Source organism: Heptranchias perlo, unplaced genomic scaffold (assembly GCF_035084215.1).
Source record: "Heptranchias perlo isolate sHepPer1 unplaced genomic scaffold, sHepPer1.hap1 HAP1_SCAFFOLD_774, whole genome shotgun sequence".
Classification (NCBI taxonomy): domain Eukaryota; kingdom Metazoa; phylum Chordata; class Chondrichthyes; order Hexanchiformes; family Hexanchidae; genus Heptranchias; species Heptranchias perlo.
In genome coordinates, this window is record NW_027139808.1 from 55,008 (window position 1) to 80,889 (window position 25,882).

The 25,882-nt window shown below is 54.5% G+C and overlaps 1 protein-coding gene across 1 annotated transcript; it reads right to left on the reverse strand.

The window, feature by feature from the left end:
* Positions 1-5,029: 5,029 nt before the first annotated feature.
* On the reverse strand, positions 5,030-25,882 carry eif3f (eukaryotic translation initiation factor 3, subunit F). The gene is made up of 7 exons (XM_067981542.1): positions 25,806-25,882; positions 25,021-25,100; positions 16,509-16,646; positions 13,095-13,186; positions 11,393-11,529; positions 7,760-7,873; positions 5,030-5,244 (listed from the first exon to the last, which is right to left on the reverse strand). Exons 2-7 carry the CDS (start codon positions 25,086-25,088, stop codon positions 5,167-5,169), a joined length of 627 nt encoding a protein of 208 aa, XP_067837643.1. The 5' UTR covers positions 25,089-25,100; positions 25,806-25,882; the 3' UTR covers positions 5,030-5,166.

Below are 25,882 nucleotides of genomic sequence, written 5' to 3' on the forward strand. Positions count from 1 at the left end.
TCGAGGGGTTGAATGGCCTCCTCCTGTTCCTGTGTAACAGGCTCGAGGGGCTGAATGGGCCTCCTCCTGTTCCTGTGTAACAGGCTCGAGGGGGCTGAATGGGCCTCCTCCTGTTCCTGTGTAACAGACTCGAGGGGCTGAATGGGCCTCCTCCTGTTCCTGTGTAACAGGCTCGAGGGGGCTGAATGGGCCTCCTCCTGTTCCTGTGTAACAGGCTCGAGGGGGCTGAATGGGCCTCCTCCTGTTCCTGTGTAACAGACTCGAGTGGCTGAATGGGCCTCCTCCTGTTCCTGTGTAACAGGCTCGAGGGGGCTGAATGGGCCTCCTCCTGTTCCTGTGCAACAGACTCGAGGGGCTGAATGGGCCTCCTCCTGTTCCTGTGTAACAGGCTCGAGGGGCTGAATGGGCCTCCTCCTGTTCCTGTGTAACAGAGACTCGAGGGGTTGAATGGCCTCCTCCTATTCCTGTGCAACAGACTCGAGTGGCTGAATGGGCCTCCTCCTGTTCCTGAGTAACAGGCTCGAGGGGGCTGAATGGGCCTCCTCCTGTTCCTGTGTAACAGAGACTCGAGGGGCTGAATGGCCTCCTCCTGTTCCCGTGCAACAGAGACTCGAGGGGCTGAATGGCCTCCTCCTGTTCCTGAGTAACAGGCTCGAGGGGTTGAATGGCCTCCTCCTGTTCCTGTGTAACAGGCTCGAGGGGCTGAATGGGCCTCCTCCTGTTCCTGAGTAACAGGCTCGAGGGGTTGAATGGCCTCCTCCTGTTCCTGTGCAACAGACTCGAGTGGCTGAATGGGCCTCCTCCTGTTCCTGTGTAACAGGCTCGAGGGGGCTGAATGGGCCTCCTCCTGTTCCTGTGTAACAGACTCGAGTGGCTGAATGGGCCTCCTCCTGTTCCTGTGTAACAGACTCGAGGGGCTGAATGGCCTCCTTCTGTTCGTGTGTAACAGGCTCGAGGGGTTGAATGGCCTCCTCCTGTTCCCGTGCAACAGAGACTCGAGGGGCTGAATGGCCTCCTCCTGTTCCCGTGCAACAGAGACTCGAGGGGCTGAATGGCCTCCTCCTGTTCCTGAGTAACAGGCTCGAGGGGTTGAATGGCCTCCTCCTGTTCCTGTGTAACAGGCTCGAGGGGCTGAATGGGCCTCCTCCTGTTCCTGAGTAACAGGCTCGAGTGGCTGAATGGGCCTCCTCCTGTTCCTGTGTAACAGACTCGAGTGGCTGAATGGGCCTCCTCCTGTTCCTGTGTAACAGGCTCGAGGGGGCTGAATGGGCCTCCTCCTGTTCCTGTGTAACAGGCTCGAGGGGGCTGAATGGGCCTCCTCCTGTTCCTGTGTAACAGGCTCGAGGGGCTGAATGGCCTTCGTTTGTTCCCATATTACCGAGGATTTGCGGCAAAGTGGCACGAAATGGTTTGGACAGAGAATGAATCTCTCCCTTTAAACCACCAGCCGCTTCGAACACACCCCAGTTACCTGGACCTGGAGGTGAGTCAAAATCGGCCACAATCTAACACTCCCCGAAACAGTGACAGGTCTCAGAGTCCAACCCTCCCAGAGCAGGTACAGCACGGGTTAGATACACAGAGTAAAGCTCCCTCCACACTGTCCCGTCAAACACTCCCAGGGGCAGGTACAGGGTTAGATACAGAGTAAAGCTCCCTCTACACTGTCCCATGAAACACTCCCAGGGGCAGGTACAGGGTTAGATACAGAGTAAAGCTCCCTCCACACTGTCCCATCAAACACTCCCAGGGGCAGGTACAGGGTTAGATACAGAGTAAAGCTCCCTCCACACTGTCCCATCAAACACTCCCAGGGTAGGTACAGGGTTAGATACAGAGTAAAGCTCCCTCTACACTGTCCCATCAAACACTCCCAGGGCAGGTACAGGGTTAGATACAGAGTAAAGCTCCCTCCACACTGTCCCATCAAACACTCCCAGGGCAGGTACAGGGTTAGATACAGAGTAAAGCTCCCTCTGCACTGTCCCATCAAACACTCCCAGGGCAGGTACAGGGTTAGATACAGAGCAAAGCTCCCTCTACACTGTCCCATCAAACACTCCCAGGGTCAGGTACAGGGTTAGATACAGAGTAAAGCTCCCTCTAGACTGTCCCATCAAACACTCCCAGGGCAGGTACAGGGTTAGATACAGAGTAAAGCTCCCTCCACACTGTCCCATCAAACACTCCCAGGGTCAGGTACAGGGTTAGATACAGAGTAAAGCTCCCTCTACACTGTCCCATCAAACACTCCCAGGGCAGGTACAGGGTTAGATACAGAGTAAAGCTCCCTCTACACTGTCCCATCAAACACTCCCAGGGCAGGTACAGGGTTAGATACAGAGTAAAGCTCCCTCCACACTGTCCCATCAAACACTCCCAGGGGCAGGTACAGGGTTAGATACAGAGTAAAGCTCCCTCTGCACTGTCCCGTCAAACACTCCCAGGGTCACGTACAGGGTTAGATACAGAGTAAAGCTCCCTCTACACTGTCCCATCAAACACTCCCAGGGGCAGGTACAGGGTTAGATACCGAGTAAAGCTCCCTCTACACTGTCCCATCAAACACTCCCAGGGGCAGGTACAGGGTTAGATACAGAGTAAAGCTCCCTCTACACTGTCCCATCAAACACTCCCAGGGCAGGTACAGGGTTAGATACAGAGTAAAGCTCCCTCTACACTGTCCCATCAAATACTCCCAGGGTCAGGGACAGGGTGAGATACAGAGTAAAGCTCCCTCGACACTGTCCCATCAAACACTCCCAGGGCAGGTACAGGGTTAGATACAGAGTAAAGCTCCCTCTACACTGTCCCATCAAATACTCCCAGGGTCAGGGACAGGGTGAGATACAGAGTAAAGCTCCCTCGACACTGTCCCATCAAACAATCCCAGGGCAGGTACAGCACGGGTAATATACAGAATAAAGCTCCCTCGACACTGTCCCATCAAACACTCGCAGGGCAGGTACAGGGTTAGATACAGAGTAAAGCTCCCTCTACTCTTGTCCCACCAAACACTCCCAGAGCAGGTACAGAGTGAGATACAGAGTAAAGCTCCCTCTACACTATCCCATCAAACACTCGCAGGGCAGGTACAGGGTGAGACACAGAGTAAAGCTCCCTCTACACTGTCCCGTCAAACACTCGCAGGGCAGGTACAGGGTTAGACACAGAGTAAAGCTCCCTCGACACTGTCCCATCAAACACTCGCAGGGCAGGTACAGGGTTAGACACAGAGTAAAGCTCCCTCTACACTGTCCCGTCAAACAATCCCAGGGCAGGTACAGGGTTAGAAACAGAGTAAAGCTCCCTCTACACTGTCCCATCAAACACTCCCAGGGCAGGTACAGGGTTAGACACAGAGTAAAGCTCCCTCCACACTGTCCCATCAAACACTCCCAGGGCAGGTACAGGGTTAGATCCAGAGGAAAGCTCCCTCTGCACTGTCCCATCAAACACTCCCAGGGCAGGTACAGGGTTAGATACAGAGTAAAGCTCCCTCTGCACTGTCCCATCAAACACTCCCAGGGCAGGTACAGGGTTAGATACAGAGTAAAGCTCCCTCTGCACTGTCCCATCAAACACTCCCAGGGCAGGTACAGGGTTAGATACAGAGTAAAGCTCCCCCCACACTGTCCCATCAAACACTCCCAGGGCAGGTACAGGGTTAGATACAGAGTAAAGCTCCCTCGACACTGTCCCATCAAACACTCCCAGGGCAGGTACAGGGTTAGATACAGAGTAAAGCTCCCTCCACACTGTCCCATCAAACACTCCCAGGGCAGGTACAGGGTTAGATACAGAGTAAAGCTCCCTCTACTCTGTCCCATCAAACACTCCCAGAGCAGGTACAGCACAGGTTAGATACAGAGTAAAGCTCCCTCTACACTGTCCCATCAAACACTCCCAGGGCAGGTACAGGGTTAGAAACAGAGTAAAGCTCCATCTACACTGTCCCATCAAACACTCCCAGGGCAGCTCAGGGTTAGATACAGAGTAAAGCTCCCCCTACACTGTCCCATCAAACATTCCCAGGGCAGGTACAGGGTTGGATCCAGAGTAAAGCTCCCTCGACACTGTCCCATCAAACACTCCCAGGGTAGGTACAGGGTTAGATATAGAGTAAAGCTCCCTCTAAACTGTCCCATCAAACACTCCCAGGGCAGGTACAGGGTTAGATACAGAGTAAAGCTCCCTCTACACTGTCCCATCAAACACTCCCAGGGCAGGTACAGGGTTAGATACAGAGTAAAGCTCCCTCTACACCGTCCCGTCAAACACTCCCAGGGCAGGTACAGGGTTAGATACAGAGTAAAGCTCCCTCTACACCGTCCCGTCAAACACTCCCAGGTCAGGTACAGGGTTAGATACAGAGTAAAGCTCCCTCGACACTGTCCCATCAAACACTCCCAGGTCAGGTACAGGGTTAGATACAGAGTAAAGCTCCCTCGACACTGTCCCATCAAACACTCCCAGGGCAGGTACAGGGTTAGATACAGAGTAAAGCTCCCTCTAAACTGTCCCATCCAACACTCCCAGGGCAGGTACAGGGTTAGATACAGAGTAAAGCTCCCTCTACACCGTCCCGTCAAACACTCCCAGGGCAGGTACAGGGTGAGATACAGAGTAAAGCTCCCTCGACACTGTCCCATCAAACACTCTCAAGGCAGGTACAGGGTGAGATACAGAGTAAAGCTCCCTCTACACTGTCCCATCAAACACTCCCAGGGCAGGTACAGGGTCAGATACAGAGTAAAGCTCCCTCTAAACTGTCCCGTCAAACACTCCCAGGGCAGGTACAGGGTTAGATACAGAGTAAAGCTCCCTCTGCACTGTCCCATCAAACACTCCCAGGGCAGGTACAGGGTTAGATACAGAGTAAAGCTCCCTCTACACTGTCCCAGGGCAGGTAGAGAGATGGAGAGAGAGATAGAGAGTGACAGACAGACAGAGACACCGAGAGAGAGACAGACAGAGACAGAGACAGAGAGAGAGAGAGAGAGATAAAGATGCCATACGACAAACCAGCTCAAAATCAAGTCACAAGCATTTAATTTTTATGAGGAATTTCAGAGAAACACATCAATAATCTTCTAACAAATCAAACACACTTGTGCCACAAATGTGGCTCTTGTCGTACGAACGTCCGGGTCCCTTGAAGTGAGACTACAAAGCCACGAGCTTTTCATTCAGAGAGATCTGCGCCTGGGTGAGGTTCGACAGGTAGGTCACCATCAGCAAATCCTGCACGGGGGAACAGAGGAGAGTCCTTCAATCAACCGGGGCCGTTAACCCCCGAACCCCTCGATTAGATTCCAGTCTGTAACTCACTCCCGGGTATCTGTTATTCTATATATAAACCCCCCGAACCCCTCGATTAGATTCCAGTCTGTAACTCACTCCCGGGTATCTGTTATTCTATATATAAACCCCCCGAACCCCTCGATTAGATTCCAGTCTGTAACTCACTCCCGGGTATCTGTTATTCTATATATAAACCTCCCGAACCCCTCGATTAGATTCCAGCCTGTAACTCACTCCCGGGTATCTGTTATTCTATATATAAACCCCCCCCGAACCCCTCGATTTGATTCCAGTCTGGAACTCACTCCCGGGTATCTGTTATTCTATATATAAACCCCCCCGAAACCCTCGATTAGATTCCAGTCTGGAACTCACTCCCGGGTATCTGTTATTCTATATATCAAACCCATCGAACCCCTCGATTAGATTCCAGCCTGTAACTCACTCCCGGGTATCTGTTATTCTATATATGAACCCCCCCGAACCCCTCGATTAGATTCCAGTCTGTAACTCACTCCCGGGTATCTGTTATTCTATACATAAACCCCCCGAACCCCTCGATTAGATTCCAGTCTGTAACTCACTCCCGGGTATCTGTTATTCTATATATAAACCCCCCGAACCCCTCGATTAGATTCCAGTCTGTAACTCACTCCCGGGTATCTGTTATTCTATATATAAACCCCCCCGAACCCCTCGATTAGATTCCAGTCTGTAACTCACTCCCGGGTATCTGTTATTCTATATATAAACCCCCCGAACCCCTCGATTAGATTCCAGTCTGTAACTCACTCCCGGATATCTGTTATTCTATATATAAACCCCCCCGAACCCCTCGATTAGATTCCAGTCTGTAACTCACTCCCGGGTATCTGTTATTCTATATATAAACCCCCCCGAACCCCTCGATTAGATTCCAGTCTGTAACTCACTCCCGGGTATCTGTTATTCTATATATAAACCCTCCCGAACCCCTCGATTAGATTCCAGTCTGTAACTCACTCCCGGATATCTGTTATTCTATATATGAACCCCCCCGAACCCCTCGATTAGATTCCAGTCTGTAACTCACTCCCGGGTATCTGTTATTCTAAATATCAACCCCCCCGAACCCCTCGATTAGATTCCAGTCTGTAACTCACTCCCGGGTATCTGTTATTCTATATATAAACCCCCCGAACCCCTCGATTAGATTCCAGTCTGGAACTCACTCCCGGGTATCTGTTATTCTATATATAAACCCCCCGAACCCCTCGATTAGATTCCAGTCTGTAACACACTCCCGGGTATCTGTTATTCTATATATAAACCCCCCGAACCCCTCGATTAGATTCCAGTCTGTAACTCACTCCCGGGTATCTGTTATTCTATATATAAACCCCATCGAACCCCTCGATTAGATTCCAGTCTGTAACTCACTCCCGGGTATCTGTTATTCTATATATAAACCCCATCGAACCACTCGATTAGATTCCAGTCTGTAACTCACTCCCGGGTATCTGTTATTCTATATATAAACCCCCCGAACCCCTCGATTAGATTCCAGCCTGTAACTCACTCCCGGGTATCTGTTATTCTATATATAAACCCCCCCGAACCCCTCGATCAGATTCCAGTCTGTAACTCACTCCCGGGTATCTGTTATTCTATATATAAACCCCCCGAACCCCTCGATTAGATTCCAGTCTGTAACTCACTCCCGGGTATCTGTTATTCTATATATAAACACCCCCGAACCCCTCGATTAGATTCCAGTCTGTAACTCACTCCCAGGTATCTGTTATTCTATATATAAACCCCCCGAACCCCTCGATTAGATTCCAGTCTGTAACTCACTCCCGGGTATCTGTTATTCTATATATAAACCCCCCGAACCCCTCGATTAGATTCCAGTCTGTAACTCACTCCCGGGTATCTGTTATTCTATATATAAACCCCCCGAACCCCTCGATTAGATTCCAGTCTGTAACTCACTCCCGGGTATCTGTTATTCTATATATAAACCCCCCGAACCCCTCGATTAGATTCCAGTCTGTAACTCACTCCCGGGTATCTGTTATTCTATATATAAACCCCCCGAACCCCTCGATTAGACCCCAGTCTGTAACTCACTCCCGGGTATCTGTTATTCAATATATAAAGCCCCCCGAACCCCTCGATTAGATTCCAGTCTGTAACTCACTCCCGGGTATCTGTTATTCCATATATAAACCCCCCCGAACCCCTCGATTAGATTCCAGTCTGTAACTCACTCCCGGGTATCTGTTATTCTATATATAAACCCCACCGAACCCCTCGATTAGATTCCAGTCTGTAACTCACTCCCGGGTATCTGTTATTCTATATATAAACCCCCCGAACCCCTCGATTAGATTCCAGTCTGTAACTCACTCCCGGGTATCTGTTATTCTATATATAAACCCCATCGAACCCCTCGATTAGATTAAATACTCACGTTGATGTTGCTGTTAAGCATCGCTTCGAAATCCTGGGCAGAAATCTTTGGGACCTTATTGACCAGATCGATGAGGAATCTTCCCACTGTGTTGTCTGCTGTTACTTTTCCTGACTGGAGGGAGAGAGTGCGTGAGAGAGAGAGACTGAGGGGCTGGGATCCGATCAGTCAGCGCTACCTCAATGCCAGGGCACTTCACAGGAGCATAAATCAGACAAAATTTCACGTGAGGAGATATTCGGACAGGTGGCCAAAAGCTCGGTCAAAGAGGGAGGTTTTAAGGAGGGTTTTAAAGGAGGAGAGAGAGAGAGGGGCGGAGAGGTTCAGGGAGGGAATTCCAGAGCACAGAGGCCACAGGCAGCTGAAGGCACGGCCGCCAATGGTGGAGCGATGGGAATCGGGGGGGATGGGCAAGAGGCCAGAATTGGAGGAGGGTCGGAGGATGTTGCAGAGATCTGGGAGGGTCGGAGGGGCTGGAGGAGGGTTACAGAGATCTGGGAGGGTCGGAGGGGCTGGAGGAGGGTTACAGAGATCTGGGAGGGTCGGAGGGGCTGGAGGAGGTTACAGAGATCTGGGAGGGTCGGAGGGGCTGGAGGAGGTTACAGAGATCTGGGAGGGTCGGAGGGGCTGGAGGAGGTTACAGAGATCTGGGAGGGTCGGAGGGGCTGGAGGAGGTTGCAGAGATCTGGGAGGGTTGGAGGGGCTGGAGGAGGGTTACAGAGATCTGGGAGGGTTGGAGGGGCAGGAGGAGGTTACAGAGATCTGGGAGGGTCGGAGGGGCTGGAGGAGGTTACAGAGATCTGGGAGGGTCGGAGGGGCTGGAGGAGGTTACAGAGATCTGGGAGGGTCGCAGAGATCTGGGAGGGTCGGAGGGGCTGGAGGAGGGTTACAGAGATCTGGGAGGGTCGGAGGGGCTGGAGGAGGTTGCAGAGATCTGGGAGGGTCGGAGGGGCTGGAGGAGGGTTGCAGAGATCTGGGAGTGTCGGAGGGGCTGGAGGAGGGTTACAGAGATCTGGGAGGGTCGGAGGGGCTGGAGGAGGTTGCAGAGATCTGGGAGGGTCGGAGGGGCTGGAGGAGGGTTGCAGAGATCTGGGAGGGTCGGAGGGGCTGGAGGAGGTTACAGAGATCTGGGAGGGTTGGAGAGGCTGGAGGAGGTTACAGAGATCTGGGAGGGTCGGAGGGGCTGGAGGAGGTTACAGAGATCTGGGAGGGGGGGGGCTGGAGGAGGTTACAGAGATCTGGGAGGGTCGGAGGGGCTGGAGGAGGGTTACAGAGATGTGGGAGGGTCGGAGGGGCTGGAGGAGGGTTACAGCGAGCACAGGGGGCGAATGGGACTGGGTGCGAGTTGGGATACGGAGGGGGCCAGCAGAGCTCCAGATGAGCTGATGGTTGCGGAGCCCGCAAAGGTGGGAGAGCGTTGGGAACAGCGGAGTCCGGAGGTGACAAAGGAGGCGGACGAGGGTTTCAGCGGCAGACGAGCTGAGGCAGAGCGGGGGGGGGAGACGGGCGATTTCACGCCAGGTGGAAGCAGGCGGTCTTGGCGACGGAGCCGATGTGCGGTCGGAAGGTCACCTCAGGGTCAAATCGGACGCCGAGGATGCCAAGGCCCCGGTCCAGCCTCGGACAGTGGCCAGGGGGAGGGGGATGGAGTCGGTGGCTGGGCAACGGATTTTGCGGACGGGGGCCACTGACGATGGCTTCGGTCTTGCCAATATTTAGTTGGAGGATATTTCTGCTCATCCAATAAAATCAATGAGGCTAATGGAACGCTGGCCTTTATATCTGGAGGACTGGAGTACAAGGGGGCAGAAGTTATGCTGCAGCTATACAAAACCCTGGTTAGACCGCACCTGGAGTACTGTGAGCAGTTCTGGGCACCGCACCTTCGGAAGGACATATTGTCCTTGGAGGGAGTGCAGCGTAGGTTTACTAGAATGATACCCGGACTTCAAGGGTTAAGTTACGAGGAGAGATTACACAAATTGGGGTTGTATTCTCCGGAGTTTCGAAGGTTAAGGGGTGATCGAAGTTTATAAGATATTAAGGGGAACAGATAGGGTGGATAGAGAGAAACTATTTCCGCTGGTTGGGGATTTTAGGAGTAGGGGGCACAGTCTAAAAATTAGAGCCAGACCTTTCAGGAGCGAGATTAGAAAACATTTCTACACACAAAGGGTGGGTAGAAGTTTGGAACTCTCTTCCGCAAACTGCAATTGATACTAGCTCAATCGCTAAATTTAAATCTGAGATAGATAGCTTTTTGGCAACCAAAGGTATTAAGGGATATGGGCCAAAGGCAGGTTTATGGAGTTAGATCACAGATCAGCCATGATCTTTTCAAATGGCGGAGCAGGCACGAGGGGCTGAATGGCCTCCTCCTGTTCCTGTGTTGCTATCCGGTACTGGACGTCGGACAAACAGCGTCCTCCTCCAGCCCCTCCGACCCTCCCCGATCTCTGTAACCTCCTCCAGCCCCTCCGACCCTCCCAGATCACTGTAACCTCCTCCAGCCCCTCCGACCCTCCCAGATCTCTGTAACCTCCTCCAGCCCCTCCGACCCTCCCGGATCTCTGTCACCCTCCTCCAGCCCCTCCGACCCTCCCAGATCTCTGTGACCCTCCTCCAGCCCCTCCGACCCTCCCAGATCTCTGTAACCTCCTCCAGCCCCTCCGACCCTCCCAGATCTCTGTAACCCTCCTCCAGCCCCTCCGACCCTCCCAGATCTCTGTAACCCTCCTCCAGCCCCTCCGACCCTCCCAGATCTCTGTAACCCTCCTCCAGCCCCTCCGACCCTCCCAGATCTCTGTAACCTCCTCCAGCCCTCCCAGATCACTGTAACCTCCTCCAGCCCCTCCGACCCTCCCAGATCTCTGTAACCTCCTGCAGCCCCTCCGACCCTCCCAGATCTCTGTAACCTCCTCCAGCCCCTCCGACCCTCCCAGATCTCTGTAACCTCCTCCAGCCCCTCCCAGATCTCTGTAACCTCCTCCAGCCCCTCCGACCCTCCCAGATCTCTGTAACCTCCTCCAGCCCCTCCGACCCTCCCAGATCTCTGTAACCTCCTCCAGCCCTTCTGACCCTCCCAGATCTCTGTAACCTCCTCCAGCCCCTCCCAGATCTCTGTAACCTCCTGCAGCCCCTCCGACCCTCCCAGATCTCTGTAACCTCATCCAGCCCCTCTGACCCTCCCAGATCTCTGTAACCTCCTCCAGCCCCTCCGACCCTCCCAGATCTCTGTAACCTCCTCCAGCCCCTCCGACCCTCCCAGATCTCTGTAACCTCCTCCAGCCCCTCCGACCCTCCCAGATCTCTGTAACCTCCTCCAGCCCCTCCGACCCTCCCAGATCGAGGGAGGTGGCGGTGAGGTCGAGCTGGGGTGGGCCCCCGTCAGCCTACGTGTGGAACCCGACGCCGTGTTTTCGGACGACGTCGCGGAGGGGCGGCCACGTCGACGAGGAATCGGAGGGGACAGATCCTCGGGGGACTCCAGAGGTGACGGTGCGGGAGCGGGAGGAGGAGGCAGCGCAGGTGATTCCCTGGCTCGGACTGCAGAGGAAAGAGCGGAACCGGACGAGGGCAGTCCCGCCCAGCTGGACGACGGAGGCGAGGCGTTGGAGGGGCGTCAGAACTCACCAGAACTTCCTCCGCGTACTGGAGAACGGTGGTCAGCATGTCCTGTATTCGGGCAGCAGAAGTGCCAACCTGCTGGAGGTCGCTGGAGAGGCTGATGGTCCGATTGGGGCTGATTCTTGTTCTCTGAATCACGTCGACTGAGGGGAAGGGGACGAGAAACAAAATTAATCAACGATCCAAAGCCGGATAACCGTTCGCATCGAGCCAGCGTCACGGTCGCTTCCTGTCACGCCGGAGGCGTCACACTTGCACTTGCGCTCTGACTGACACGCAGGGGCCCGTCGGGAACCATGGGGAGAGTCTGGAGACGGGAGCCTCTCGGTCCCGTCCCTCACCGAGGGGAGAGTCTGGAGACGGGAGCCTCTCGGTCCCGTCCCTCACTGAGGGGAGAGTCTGGAGACAGGAGCCTCTCGGTCCCGTTCCTCACCGAGGGGAGAGTCTGGAGACAGGAGCCTCTCGGTCCCGTCCCTCACCGAGGGGGGAGTCTGGAGACAGGAGCCTCTCGGTCCTGTCCCTCACCGAGGGGAGAGTCCGGAGACGGGAGCCTCTCGGTCCCGTTCCTCACCAAGGGGAGAGTCTGGAGACAGGAGCCTCTCGGTCCTGTCCCTCACTGAGGGGAGAGTCTGGAGACAGGAGCCTCTCGGTCCCGTCCCCCACCGAGGGGGGAGTCTGGAGACAGGAGCCTCTCGGTCCCGTCCCTCACCGAGGGGAGAGTCTGGAGACAGGAGCCTCTCGGTCCTGTCCCTCACCGAGGGGAGAGTCTGGAGACAGGAGCCTCTCGGTCCCGTCCCTCACCGAGGGGAGAGTCTGGAGACGGGAGCCTCTCGGTCCCGTCCCTCACCGAGGGGAGAGTCTGGAGACAGGAGCCTCTCGGTCCCGTCCCTCACCGAGGGGAGAGTCTGGAGACGGGAGCCTCTCGGTCCCGTCCCTCACCGAGGGGAGAGTCCGGAGACGGGAGCCTCTCGGTCCCGTCCCTCACCGAGGGGAGAGTCCGGAGACGGGAGCCTCTCGGTCCCGTCCCTCACCGAGGGGAGAGTCTGGAGACAGGAGCCTCTCGGTCCCGTCCCTCACCGAGGGGAGAGTCTGGAGACAGGAGCCTCTCGGTCCCGTCCCTCGCCGAGGGGAGAGTCCGGAGACGGGAGCCTCTCGGTCCCGTCCCTCACCGAGGGGAGAGTCCGGAGACAGGAGCCTTTCGGTCCCGTCCCTCACCGAGGGGAGAGTCTGGAGACAGGAGCCTCTCGGTCCCGTCCCTCACCGAGGGGAGAGTCTGGAGACAGGAGCCTCTCGGTCCTGTCCCTCGCCGGGGGGAGAGTCTGGAGACGGGAGCCTCTCGGTCCCGTCCCTCACTGAGGGGAGAGTCTGGTGACAGGAGCCTCTCGGTCCCGTCCCTCACCGAGGGGGAAGTCTGGAGACAGGAGTCTCTCGGTCCCGTCCCTCACTGAGGGGAGAGTCTGGAGACAGGAGCCTCTCGGTCCCGTCCCTCACCGAGGGGAGTCTGGAGACAGGAGCCTCTCGGTCCCGTCCCTCACTGAGGGGAGAGTCTGGAGACGGGAGCCTCTCGGTCCCGTCCCTCACCGAGGGGAGAGTCTGGAGACAGGAGCCTCTCGGTCCCGTCCCTCGCCGGGGGGGGGAGAGTCTGCGGACAGGGACTATTCCTGTAATAACACAATACGATTCCCGTGTTTGGTTCAGTGATTCTTACCTCCGATTCTTTCTGTGTCATAATACACGTACTTTACTGTCAGCGGAGTGAACATTACACCCATCGTCTTTCCAGGAACACCGAGGGGAGTGCTGTGGAGAGGGCGAAAGGAGACTTCAGATCAAACACAACATCTGCCATTAATATTGCGCCTTTTAACGCAGTAAAACATCCCCGAGGTGCTTTACGGGAGCGTCAATCAGACAAAATCAGACCCCGAGCCACATCAGGAGATATTAGGACAGGTGACCAAAAGCTTGGGTCAAAGAGGGAGGTTTTAAGGAGAGTCTTAAAGGAGGAGAGAGAAGGGCGGAGAGGTTTAGGGAGGGAATTCCAGAGCACAGAGGCCCCAGGCAGCTGAAGGCACGGCCGCCAATGGTGGAGCGATGGGAATCGGGGGGATGGGCAAGAGGCCGGAATTGGAGGAGCGCAGAGATCTGGGAGGGTCGGAGGAGATTAGAGAGATCTGGGAGGGTTGGAGGAGGGTTACAGAGATCTGGGAGGGTCGGAGGGGCTGGAGGAGGGTTACAGAGATCTGGGAGGGTCGGAGGAGGTTACAGAGATCTGGGAGGGTTGGAGGAGGTTACAGAGATCTGGGAGAGTTGGAGGAGGTTACAGAGATCTGGGAGAGTCGGAGGAGGTTATAGAGATCTGGGAGAGTCGGAGGAGGTTACAGAGATCTGGGAGGGTTGGAGGAGGTTATAGAGATCTGGGAGGGTTGGAGGAGGTTATAGAGATCTGGGAGAGTTGGAGGAGGTTATAGAGATCTGGGAGAGTTGGAGGAGGTTACAGAGATCTGGGAGAGTTGGAGGAGGTTATAGAGATCTGGGAGAGTTGGAGGAGGTTACAGAGATCTGGGAAAGTTGGAGGAGGTTACAGAGATCTGGGAGGGTCGGAGGAGGTTACAGAGATCTGGGAGGGTTGGAGGAGGTTATAGAGATCTGGGAGAGTTGGAGGAGGTTACAGAGATCTGGGAGGGTTGGAGGAGGTTATAGAGATCTGGGAGGGTTGGAGGAGGTTATAGAGATCTGGGAGAGTCGGAGGAGGTTACAGAGATCTGGGAGAGTCGGAGGAGGTTACAGAGATCTGGGAGGGTTGGAGGAGGTTACAGAGATCTGGGAGAGTTGGAGGAGGTTACAGAGATCTGGGAGAGTTGGAGAAGGTTACAGAGATCTGGGAGAGTTGGAGGAGGTTATAGAGATCTGGGAGAGTTGGAGGAGGTTACAGAGATCTGGGAGGGTTGGAGGAGGTTATAGAGATCTGGGAGAGTCGGAGGAGGTTACAGAGATCTGGGAGAGTCGGAGGAGGTTATAGAGATCTGGGAGAGTCGGAGGAGGTTACAGAGATCTGGGAGGGTTGGAGGAGGTTATAGAGATCTGGGAGGGTTGGAGGAGGTTATAGAGATCTGGGAGGGTTGGAGGAGGTTATAGAGATCTGGGAGAGTCGGAGGAGGTTACAGAGATCTGGGAGAGTCGGAGGAGGTTACAGAGATCTGGGAGGGTTGGAGGAGGTTACAGAGATCTGGGAGAGTTGGAGGAGGTTACAGAGATCTGGGAGAGTTGGAGAAGGTTACAGAGATCTGGGAGAGTTGGAGGAGGTTATAGAGATCTGGGAGAGTTGGAGGAGGTTACAGAGATCTGGGAGAGTTGGAGGAGGTTATAGAGATCTGGGAGAGTTGGAGGAGGTTACAGAGATCTGGGAGAGTTGGAGGAGGTTACAGAGATCTGGGAGAGTTGGAGGAGGTTACAGAGATCTGGGAGGGTCGGAGGGGTTGGAGGAGGTTACAGAGATCTGGGAGGGTTGGAGGGGTCGAAGGAGGTTACAGAGATCTGGGAGGGTCGGAGGGGTTGGAGGAGATTACAGAGATCTGGGAGGGTCGGAGGAGGTGACAGAGATCTGGGAGGGTCGGAGGGCCAGAGAGGGGATTTGAAAACAAGGATGAGAATTTTAAAATCATGGAGTTAATGTAGGTCCAGCAAGTACAGGGGGTGTGGATGAACAGGACTTGGTGCGAGGGGGGGACAGCGGAGTTTTGGATAAGTCGATGGTCCCGTCCCTCGCCGAGGGGAGAGTCTGGAGACAGGAGCCTCTCGGTCCCGTCCCTCGCCGAGGGGAGAGTCTGGAGACGGGAGCCTCTCGGTCCCGTCCCTCACCGAGGGGAGAGTCTGGAGACAGGAGCCTCTCGGTCCCGTCCCTCACCGAGGGGAGAGTCTGGAGACAGGAGCCTCTCGGTCCAGTCCCTCACCGAGGGGAGAGTCTGGAGACAGGAGCCTCTCGGTCCTGTCCCTCGCCGAGGGGAGAGTCTGGAGTCAGGAGCCTCTCGGTCCCGTCCCTCTCTGAGGGGAGAGTCTGGAGACAGGAGCCTCTCGGTCCCGTCCCTCACCGAGGGGAGAGTCCGGAGACGGGAGCCTCTCGGTCCCGTCCCTCACCGAGGGGAGAGTCTGGAGACAGGAGCCTCTCGGTCCCGTCCCTCACCGAGGGGAGAGTCTGGAGACAGGAGCCTCTCGGTCCTGTCCCTCACCGAGGGGAGAGTCTGGAGACAGGAGCCTCTCGGTCCCGTCCCTCACCGAGGGGGGAGTCCGGAGACGGGAGCCTCTCGGTCCCGTCCCTCACCGAGGGGAGAGTCTGGAGACAGGAGCCTCTCGGTCCCGTCCCTCACCGAGGGGAGAGTCTGGAGACAGGAGCCTCTCGGTCCCGTCCCTCACCGAGGGGAGAGTCTGGAGACAGGAGCCTCTCGGTCCCGTCCCTCACCGAGGGGGGAGTCCGGAGACGGGAGCCTCTCGGTCCCGTCCCTCACCGAGGGGAGAGTCCGGAGACAGGAGCCTCTCGGTCCCGTCCCTCACCGAGGGGAGAGTCCGGAGACAGGAGCCTCTCGGTCCCGTCCCTCACCGAGGGGAGAGTCCGGAGACAGGAGCCTCTCGGTCCCGTCCCTCACCGAGGGGAGAGTCCGGAGACAGGAGCCTCTCGGTCCCGTCCCTCACCGAGGGGAGAGTCCGGAGACAGGAGCCTCTCGGTCCCGTCCCTCACCGAGGGGAGAGTCCGGAGACAGGAGCCTCTCGGTCCCGTCCCTCACCGAGGGGAGTCTGGAGACGGGAGCCTCTCGATCCTGTCCCTCACTGAGGGGAGAGTCTGGAGACAGGAGCCTCTCAGTCCCGTCCCTCACCGAGGGGAGAGTCCGGAGACGGGAGCCCCTCGGTACCGTCCCCCGCCAAGGGGGGAGTCTGGAGACGGGAGTCTCTCGGTCCCGTCCCTCGCCGAGGGGAGAGTCCGGAGACGGGAGCCTCTCGGTCCCGTCCCTCGCCGAGGGGGGCGCCCGGAGACGGGAGTCTCTCGGTCCTGTCCCCCGCCGAGGGGGGAGTCTGGAGACGGGAGCCTGTCGGAGTGCTCTCAGGCTCAGCAGCACACAGTTCTTACCTAACGTAGGCCTTGATTGAGATGCGTCCATCCTGCAGCATTGTGTCGACAGTCACATGGACGGGGTTCTGAGCCTCGCGGCTGTAGTATTCATGAATCAGGACCGAGTGCTCCGTGATATCGTGACCTGTGGCAAACCTGCGTTTCAGACAAATAGTATCACGCATTGCAGCTGGCCGGTGTCTCCCAGTCCCCTCTCTCTCAGGGAGATATCTGTACACTGACTGGTGTCTCCCAGTCCCCTCTCTCTCAGGGAGATATCTGTACACTGACTGGTGTCTCTCAGTCCCCTCTCTCTCAGGGAGATATCTGTACACTGACTGGTGTCTCTCAGTCCCTCTCTCTCAGGGAGATATCTGTACACTGACTGGTGTCTCTCAGTCCCCTCTCTCTCAGGGAGATATCTGTACACTGACTGGTGTCTCTCGGTCCCCTCTCTCTCAGGGAGATATCTGTACACTGACTGGTGTCTCTCAGTCCCCTCTCTCTCTCAGGGAGATATCTGGACACTGACTGGTGTCTCTCAGTCCCCCCTCTCTCTCAGGGTGATATCTGCACACTGACTGGTGTCTCTCAGTCCCTCTCTCTCAGGGAGATATCTGGACACTGACTGGTGTCTCTCAGTCCCCTGTCTCTCAGGGAGATATCTGGACACTGACTGGTGTCTCTCAGTCCTCTCTCTCTCAGGGAGATATCTGTACACTGACCGGTGTCTACCAGTCCCCTCTCTCAGGGAGATATCTGTACACTGACTGGTGTCTCCCAGTCCCCTCTCTCAGGGAGATATCTGCACACTGACTGGTGTCTCTCAGTCCTCTCTCTCAGGGAGATATCTGTACAGTGACTGGTATCTCTCAGTCCCCTCTCTCTCAGGGAGATATCTGCACACTGACTGGTGTCTCTCAGTCCTCTCTCTCAGGGAGATATCTGTACACTGACTGGTGTCTCTCAGTCCCCTCTCTCTCAGGGAGATATCTGTACACTGACTGTTATCTCTCAGTCCCCTCTCTCTCAGGGAGATATCTGTACACTGACTGGTGTCTCTCAGTCCCTCTCTCTCAGGGAGATATCTGTATACTGACTGGTGTCTCTCAGTCCCCTCTCTCTCAGGGAGATATCTGTACACTGACTGGTGTCTCTCAGTCCCCTCTCTCTCAGGGAGATATCTGTATACTGACTGGTGTCTCTCAGTCCCCTCTCTCTCAGGGAGATATCTGTATACTGACTGGTGTCTCTCAGTCCCCCTCTCTCAGGGAGATATCTGTATACTGACTGGTGTCTCTCAGTCCACTCTCTCTCTCAGGGAGATATCTGTACACTGACTGGTGTCTCTCAGTCCCCTCTCTCTCAGGGAGACATCTGTACACTGACTGGTGTCTCTCAGTCCCTCTCTCTCTCAGGGAGATATCTGTGCACTGACTGGTGTCTCTCAGTCCTCTCTCTCAGGGAGATATCTGTACACTGACTGGTGTCTCTCAGTCCTCTCTCTCAGGGAGATAACTGTACACTGACTGGTGTCTCTCAGTCCCCTCTCTCTCAGGGAGATATCTGTGCACTGACTGGTGTCTCTCAGTCCCCTCTCTCTCAGGGTGATATCTGTACACTGACTGGTGTCTCTCAGTCCCCTCTCTCTCAGGGAGATATCTGTGCACTGACTGGTGTCTCAGTCCCCTCTCTCTCAGGGAGATATCTGTACACTGACTGGTGTCTCTCAGTCCCTCTCTCTCAGGGAGATATCTGTGCACTGACTGGTGTCTCAGTCCCCTCTCTCTCTCAGGGTGATAACTGTCCACTGACTGGTGTCTCTCAGTCCCCTCTCTCTCAGGGAGATATCTGTACACTGACTGGTGTCACTCAGTCCCCTCTCTCTCAGGGAGATATCTGTACACTGACTGGTGTCTCTCAGTCCCCTCTCTCTCTCAGGGTGATATCTGTACACTGACTGGTGTCTCTCAGTCCCCTCTCTCTCAGGGAGATATCTGTACACTGACTGGTGTCTCTCAGTCCCTCTCTCTCAGGGAGATATCTGTATACTGACTGGTGTCTCTCAGTCCTCTCTCTCTCAGGGAGATATCTGTACACTGACTGGTGTCTCTCAGTCCCTCTCTCTCAGGGAGATATCTGTACACTGACTGGTGTCTCTCAGTCCCCTCTCTCTCAGGGAGATATCTGTATACTGACTGGTGTCTCTCAGTCCCCTCTCTCTCAGGGAGATATCTGTATACTGACTGGTGTCTCTCAGTCCCCCTCTCTCAGGGAGATATCTGTATACTGACTGGTGTCTCTCAGTCCCCTCTCTCTCAGGGAGATATCTGTATACTGACTGGTGTCTCTCAGTCCCTCTCTCTCTCAGGGAGATATCTGTACACTGACTGGTGTCTCTCAGTCCCCTCTCTCTCAGGGAGATATCTGTACACTGACTGTTATCTCTCAATCCCCTCTCTCTCAGGGAGATATCTGTACACTGACTGGTGTCTCTCAGTCCCTCTCTCTCAGGGAGATATCTGTATACTGACTGGTGTCTCTCAGTCCCCTCTCTCTCAGGGAGATATCTGTACACTGACTGGTGTCTCTCAGTCCCCTCTCTCTCAGGGAGATATCTGTGCACTGACTGGTGTCTCTCAGTCCTCTCTCTCAGGGAGATATCTGTACACTGACTGGTGTCTCTCAGTCCTCTCTCTCAGGGAGATAACTGTACACTGACTGGTGTCTCTCAGTCCCCTCTCTCTCAGGGAGATATCTGTGCACTGACTGGTGTCTCTCAGTCCCCTCTCTCTCAGGGTGATATCTGCACACTGACTGGTGTCTCTCAGTCCCCTCTCTCTCAGGGAGATATCTGTACACTGACCGGTGTCTCCCAGTCCCCTCTCTCTCAGGGAGATATCTGTACACTGACCAGTGTCTCCCAGTCCCCTCTCGCAGGGAGATATCTGTACACTGACTGGTGTCTCCCAGTCCCCTCTCTCAGGGAGATATCTGTACACTGACCGGTGTCTCTCAGTCCCTCTCTCTCAGGGAGATATCTGCACACTGACTTGTGTCTCTCAATCCTCTCTCTCAGGGAGATATCTGTACACTGACTGGTGTCTCTCAGTCCCCTCTCTCTCTCAGGGAGATATCTGTACACTGACTGGTGTCTCTCAGTCCCCTCTCTCTCAGGGAGATATCTGGACACTGACTGGTGTCTCTCAGTCCTTCTCTCTCTCAGGGAGATATCTGTACACTGACTGGTGTCTCTCAGTCCTCTCTCTCAGGGAGATATCTGTACACTGACTGGTGTCTCTCAGTCCTCTCTCTCAGGGAGATATCTGTGCACTGACTGGTGTCTCAGTCCCCTCTCTCTCTCAGGGTGATATCTGTACACTGACTGGTGTCTCTCAGTCCCCTCTCTCTCAGGGAGATATCTGTACACTGACTGATGTCTCTCAGTCCCCTCTCTCTCAGGGAGATATCTGTACACTGACTGGTGTCTCTCAGTCCCCTCTCTCTCAGGGAGATATCTGTACACTGACTGGTGTCTCTCAGTCCCCTCTCTCTCAGGGAGATATCTGTACACTGACTGGTGTCTCTCAGTCCCTCTCTCTCTCTCAGGGAGATATCTGTACACTGACTGGTGTCTCTCAGTCCCTCTCTCTCTCAGGGAGATATCTGTACACTGACTGGTGTCTCTCAGTCCCCTCTCTCTCTCAGGGAGATATCTGTACACTGACTGGTGTCTCTCAGTCCCCTCTCTCTCTCTCAGGGAGATATCTGTACACTGACTGGTGTCTCTCAGCCCCCCTCTCTCTCAGGGAGATATCTGTACACTGACTGGTGTCTCTCAGCCCCCCTCTCTCTCAGGGAGATATCTGTACACTGACTGGTGTCTCTCAGTCCCCCTCTCTCTCAGGGAGATATCTGTACACTGACTGGTGTCTCTCAGCCCCCCTCTCTCTCAGGGAGATATCTGCACACTGACTGGTGTCTCTCAGTTCCTCTCTCCATCAGGGAGATATCTGTACACTGACTGGTGTCTCTCAGTCCCTCTCTCTCTCAGGGAGATATCTGTGCACTGACTGATGTCTCTCAGTCCCCTCTCTCTCAGGGAGATATCTGTGCACTGACTGGTGTCTCTCAGTCCTCTCTCTCAGGGAGATATCTGGACACTGACTGGTGTCTCTCAGTCCCCCTCTCTCTCAGGGAGATATCTGGACACTGACTGGTGTCTCTCAGCCCCCCTCTCTCCCAGGGAGATATCTGTACACTGACTGGTGTCTCTCAGTCCCCTCTCTCTCAGGGAGATATCTGTACACTGGTGTCTCTCAGTCCCCTCTCTCTCAGGGAGACATCTGTACACTGACTGGTGTCACTCAGTCCCCTCTCTCTCAGGGAGATATCTGTACACTGACTGGTGTCTCTCAGTCCCCTCTCTCTCTCAGGGTGATATCTGTGCACTGACTGGTGTCTCTCAGTCCCCTCTCTCTCAGGGAGATATCTGGACACTGACTGATGTCTCTCAGTCCCCTCTCTCTCAGGGAGATATCTGTACACTGACTGGTGTCTCTCAGTCCCCTCTCTCTCAGGGAGATATCTGTACACTGACTGGTGTCTCTCAGTCCTCTCTCTCTCAGGGAGATATCTGTACACTGACCGGTGTCTCCCAGTCCCCACTCTCTCAGGGAGATATCTGTACACTGACCAGTGTCTCCCAGTCCCCTCTCGCAGGGAGATATCTGTACACTGACTGGTGTCTCCCAGTCCCCTCTCTCAGGGAGATATCTGTACACTGACCGGTGTCTCTCAGTCCCTCTCTCTCAGGGAGATATCTGTACACTGACTTGTGTCTCTCAGTCCTCTCTCTCAGGGAGATATCTGTACACTGACTGGTGTCTCTCAGTCCTCTCTCTCTCAGGGAGATATCTGTACACTGACTGGTGTCTACAAGTCCCCTCTCTCAGGGAGATATCTGTACACTGACTGGTGTCTCCCAGTCCCCTCTCTCAGGGAGATATCTGCACACTGACTGGTGTCTCTCAGTCCTCTCTCTCAGGGAGATATCTGTACAGTGACTGGTATCTCTCAGTCCCCTCTTTCTCAGGGAGATATCTGTACACTGACTGGTGTCTCTCAGTCCCCTCTCTCTCAGGGAGATATCTGCACACTGACTGGTGTCTCTCAGTCCTCTCTCTCAGGGAGATATCTGTACACTGACTGGTGTCTCTCAGTCCCCTCTCTCTCAGGGAGATATCTGTACACTGACTGTTATCTCTCAGTCCCCTCTCTCTCAGGGAGATATCTGTACACTGACTGGTGTCTCTCAGTCCCTCTCTCTCAGGGAGATATCTGTATACTGACTGGTGTCTCTCAGTCCCCTCTCTCTCAGGGAGATATCTGTATACTGACTGGTGTCTCTCAGTCCCCCTCTCTCAGGGAGATATCTGTATACTGACTGGTGTCTCTCAGTCCACTCTCTCTCTCAGGGAGATATCTGTACACTGACTGGTGTCTCTCAGTCCCCTCTCTCTCAGGGAGACATCTGTACACTGACTGGTGTCTCTCAGTCCCTCTCTCTCTCAGGGAGATATCTGTGCACTGACTGGTGTCTCTCAGTCCTCTCTCTCAGGGAGATATCTGCACACTGACTGGTGTCTCTCAGTCCTCTCTCTCAGGGAGATAACTGTACACTGACTGGTGTCTCTCAGTCCCCTCTCTCTCAGGGAGATATCTGTGCACTGACTGGTGTCTCTCAGTCCCCTCTCTCTCAGGGTGATATCTGTACACTGACTGGTGTCTCTCAGTCCCCTCTCTCTCAGGGAGATATCTGTACACTGACTGGTGTCTCAGTCCCCTCTCTCTCAGGGAGATATCTGTACACTGACTGGTGTCTCTCAGTCCCTCTCTCTCAGGGAGATATCTGTGCACTGACTGGTGTCTCAGTCCCCTCTCTCTCTCAGGGTGATATCTGTCCACTGACTGGTGTCTCTCAGTCCCCTCTCTCTCAGGGAGATATCTGTGCACTGACTGGTGTCACTCAGTCCCCTCTCTCTCAGGGAGATATCTGTGCACTGACTGGTGTCTCTCAGTCCCCTCTCTCTCTCAGGGTGATATCTGTACACTGACTGGTGTCTCTCAGTCCCCTCTCTCTCAGGGAGATATCTGTACACTGACTGATGTCTCTCAGTCCCCTCTCTCTCAGGGAGATATCTGTACACTGACTGGTGTCTCTCAGTCCCCTCTCTCTCAGGGAGATATCTGTACACTGACTGGTGTCTCTCAGTCCCCTCTCTCTCAGGGAGATATCTGTACACTGACCGGTGTCTCCCAGTCCCCTCTCTCTCAGGGAGATATCTGTACACTGACCAGTGTCTCCCAGTCCCCTCTCGCAGGGAGATATCTGTACACTGACTGGTGTCTCCCAGTCCCCTCTCTCAGGGAGATATCTGTACACTGACCGGTGTCTCTCAGTCCCTCTCTCTCAGGGAGATATCTGTACACTGACTTGTGTCTCTCAATCCTCTCTCTCAGGGAGATATCTGTACACTGACTGGTGTCTCTCAGTCCCCTCTCTCTCAGGGAGATATCTGTACACTGACTGGTGTCTCTCAGTCCCTCTCTCTCAGGGAGATATCTTTATACTGACTGGTGTCTCTCAGTCCCCTCTCTCTCAGGGAGATATCTGGACACTGACTGGTGTCTCTCAGTCCTTCTCTCTCTCAGGGAGATATCTGTACACTGACTGGTGTCTCTCAGTCCTCTCTCTCAGGGAGATATCTGTACACTGACTGGTGTCTCTCAGTCCTCTCTCTCAGGGAGATATCTGTGCACTGACTGGTGTCTCTCAGTCCCCTCTCTCTCAGGGAGATATCTGTGCACTGACTGGTGTCTCAGTCCCCTCTCTCTCAGGGAGATATCTGTACACTGACTGGTGTCTCTCAGTCCCTCTCTCTCAGGGAGATATCTGTGCACTGACTGGTGTCTCAGTCCCCTCTCTCTCTCAGGGTGATATCTGTACATTGACTGGTGTCTCTCAGTCCCCTCTCTCTCAGGGAGATATCTGTACACTGACTGGTGTCACTCAGTCCCCTCTCTCTCAGGGAGATATCTGTACACTGACTGGTGTCTCTCAGTCCCCTCTCTCTCTCAGGGTGATATCTGTACACTGACTGGTGTCTCTCAGTCCCCTCTCTCTCAGGGAGATATCTGTACACTGACTGATGTCTCTCAGTCCCCTCTCTCTCAGGGAGATATCTGTACACTGACTGGTGTCTCTCAGTCCCCTCTCTCTCAGGGAGATATCTGTACACTGACTGGTGTCTCTCAGTCCCCTCTCTCTCAGGGAGATATCTGTACACTGACTGGTGTCTCTCAGTCCCTCTCTCTCTCAGGGAGATATCTGTACACTGACTGGTGTCTCCCAGTCCCTCTCTCTCTCAGGGAGATATCTGTACACTGACTGATGTCTCTCAGTCCCCTCTCTCTCAGGGAGATATCTGTACACTGACTGGTGTCTCTCAGTCCCTCTCTCTCAGGGAGATATCTGTATACTGACTGGTGTCTCTCAGTCCCTCTCTCTCTCAGGGAGATATCTGTACACTGACTGGTGTCTCTCAGTCCCCTCTCTCTCTCAGGGAGATATCTGTACACTGACTGGTGTCTCTCAGTCCCCTCTCTCTCTCTCAGGGAGATATCTGTACACTGACTGGTGTCTCTCAGCCCCCCTCTCTCTCAGGGAGATATCTGTACACTGACTGGTGTCTCTCAGTCCCCTCTCTCTCTCTCAGGGAGATATCTGTACACTGACTGGTGTCTCTCAGTCCCTCTCTCTCTCAGGGAGATATCTGTACACTGACTGGTGTCTCTCAGTCCCCTCTCTCTCTCAGGGAGATATCTGTACACTGACTGGTGTCTCTCAGTCCCCTCTCTCTCTCTCAGGGAGATATCTGTACACTGACTGGTGTCTCTCAGCCCCCCTCTCTCTCAGGGAGATATCTGTACACTGACTGGTGTCTCTCAGCCCCCCTCTCTCTCAGGGAGATATCTGTACACTGACTGGTGTCTCTCAGTCCCCCTCTCTCTCAGGGAGATATCTGTACACTGACTGGTGTCTCTCAGCCCCCCTCTCTCTCAGGGAGATATCTGTACACTGACTGGTGTCTCTCAGCCCCCCTCTCTCCCAGGGAGATATCTGTACACTGACTGGTGTCTCTCAGTTCCTCTCTCTCTCAGGGAGATATCTGTGCACTGACTGATGTCTCTCAGTCCCCTCTCTCTCAGGGAGATATCTGTGCACTGACTGGTGTCTCTCAGTCCTCTCTCTCAGGGAGATATCTGTACACTGACTGGTGTCTCTCAGTCCCCTCTCTCTCAGGGAGATATCTGTGCACTGACTGGTGTCTCTCAGTCCCCCTCTCTCTCAGGGAGATATCTGTACACTGACTGGTGTCTCTCAGCCCCCCTCTCTCCCAGGGAGATATCTGTACACTGACTGGTGTCTCTCAGCCCCCCTCTCTCTCAGGGAGATATCTGTACTCACCAGCCCACGATTACCTCGTTGGGAGCTACCTTCTTGTGAAGTTCGTACATATTCTTTGCAAACTCCATATCCACAGCCACCTACAGAGAGAAGGGGAGGAGAGGAGTCAAGAGGGGAGGATGGAGATCCAGACAGACCCGGTCAGTGGAACCCAGAATACACTCAATTCAAACACGAACATCGCCCCCCAACTCAATTCAAATACAATCGTCGCCCCCAACTCAACTCAAATACAATCGTCGCCCCCAACTCAACTCAAATACAATCGTCGCCCCCAACTCAACTCAAATACAATCGTCGCCCCCAACTCAACTCAAATACAATCGTCGCCCCCAACTCAACTCAAATACAATCGTCGCCCCCAACTCAACTCAAATACAATCGTCGCCCCCAACTCAAGTCAAATACAATCGTCGCCCCCAACTCAACTCAAATACAATCGTCGCCCCCAACTCAACTCAAATACAATCGTCGCCCCAAACTCAATTCAAATACAATCATCGCCCCAAACTCAATTCAAATACAATCGTCACCCCCAACTCAACTCAACTCAAATACAAACACTGCCCCACTCAATATATAATACAATCCTTCATCGCCCCCTCTGGTTCTTTTGCCGATCACCTTAAATCTGTGACCTCCGGCTACCCACCCTCCTACCACTGGAAACAGTTTCTCCTTATTTACTCGATCAAAACCCTCCTGTTTCTGTGTAACAGGCTCGAGGGGCTGAATGGCCTCCTCCTGTTTCTGTGTCAGTCAATCAAACCACCAGAGTACTTTACCTCATCCTCTGACTCGTTGTGTGGAACTGAGAAGCAATTGGTGATCTCCACAGTCTGTTTATCCACCGTACCTGAGA

What these genes read in the sequence shown, in the direction of transcription:
- eif3f (XM_067981542.1), bottom strand. Translation starts at nt 25,088, where the DNA reads ATGGAGTTTGCAAAGAATATGTACGAACTTCACAAGAAGGTAGCTCCC. An exon ending in AACGAGGTAATCGTGGGCTG is followed by an intron (nt 16,647 to 25,020) that starts GTGAGTACAGAT and finishes TCTGAAACGCAG; the next exon opens with GTTTGCCACAGGTCACGATA. An exon ending in AGTACGCGGAGGAAGTTCTG is followed by an intron (nt 7,874 to 11,392) that starts GTGAGTTCTGAC and finishes CTCTCCCTCCAG; the next exon opens with TCAGGAAAAGTAACAGCAGA.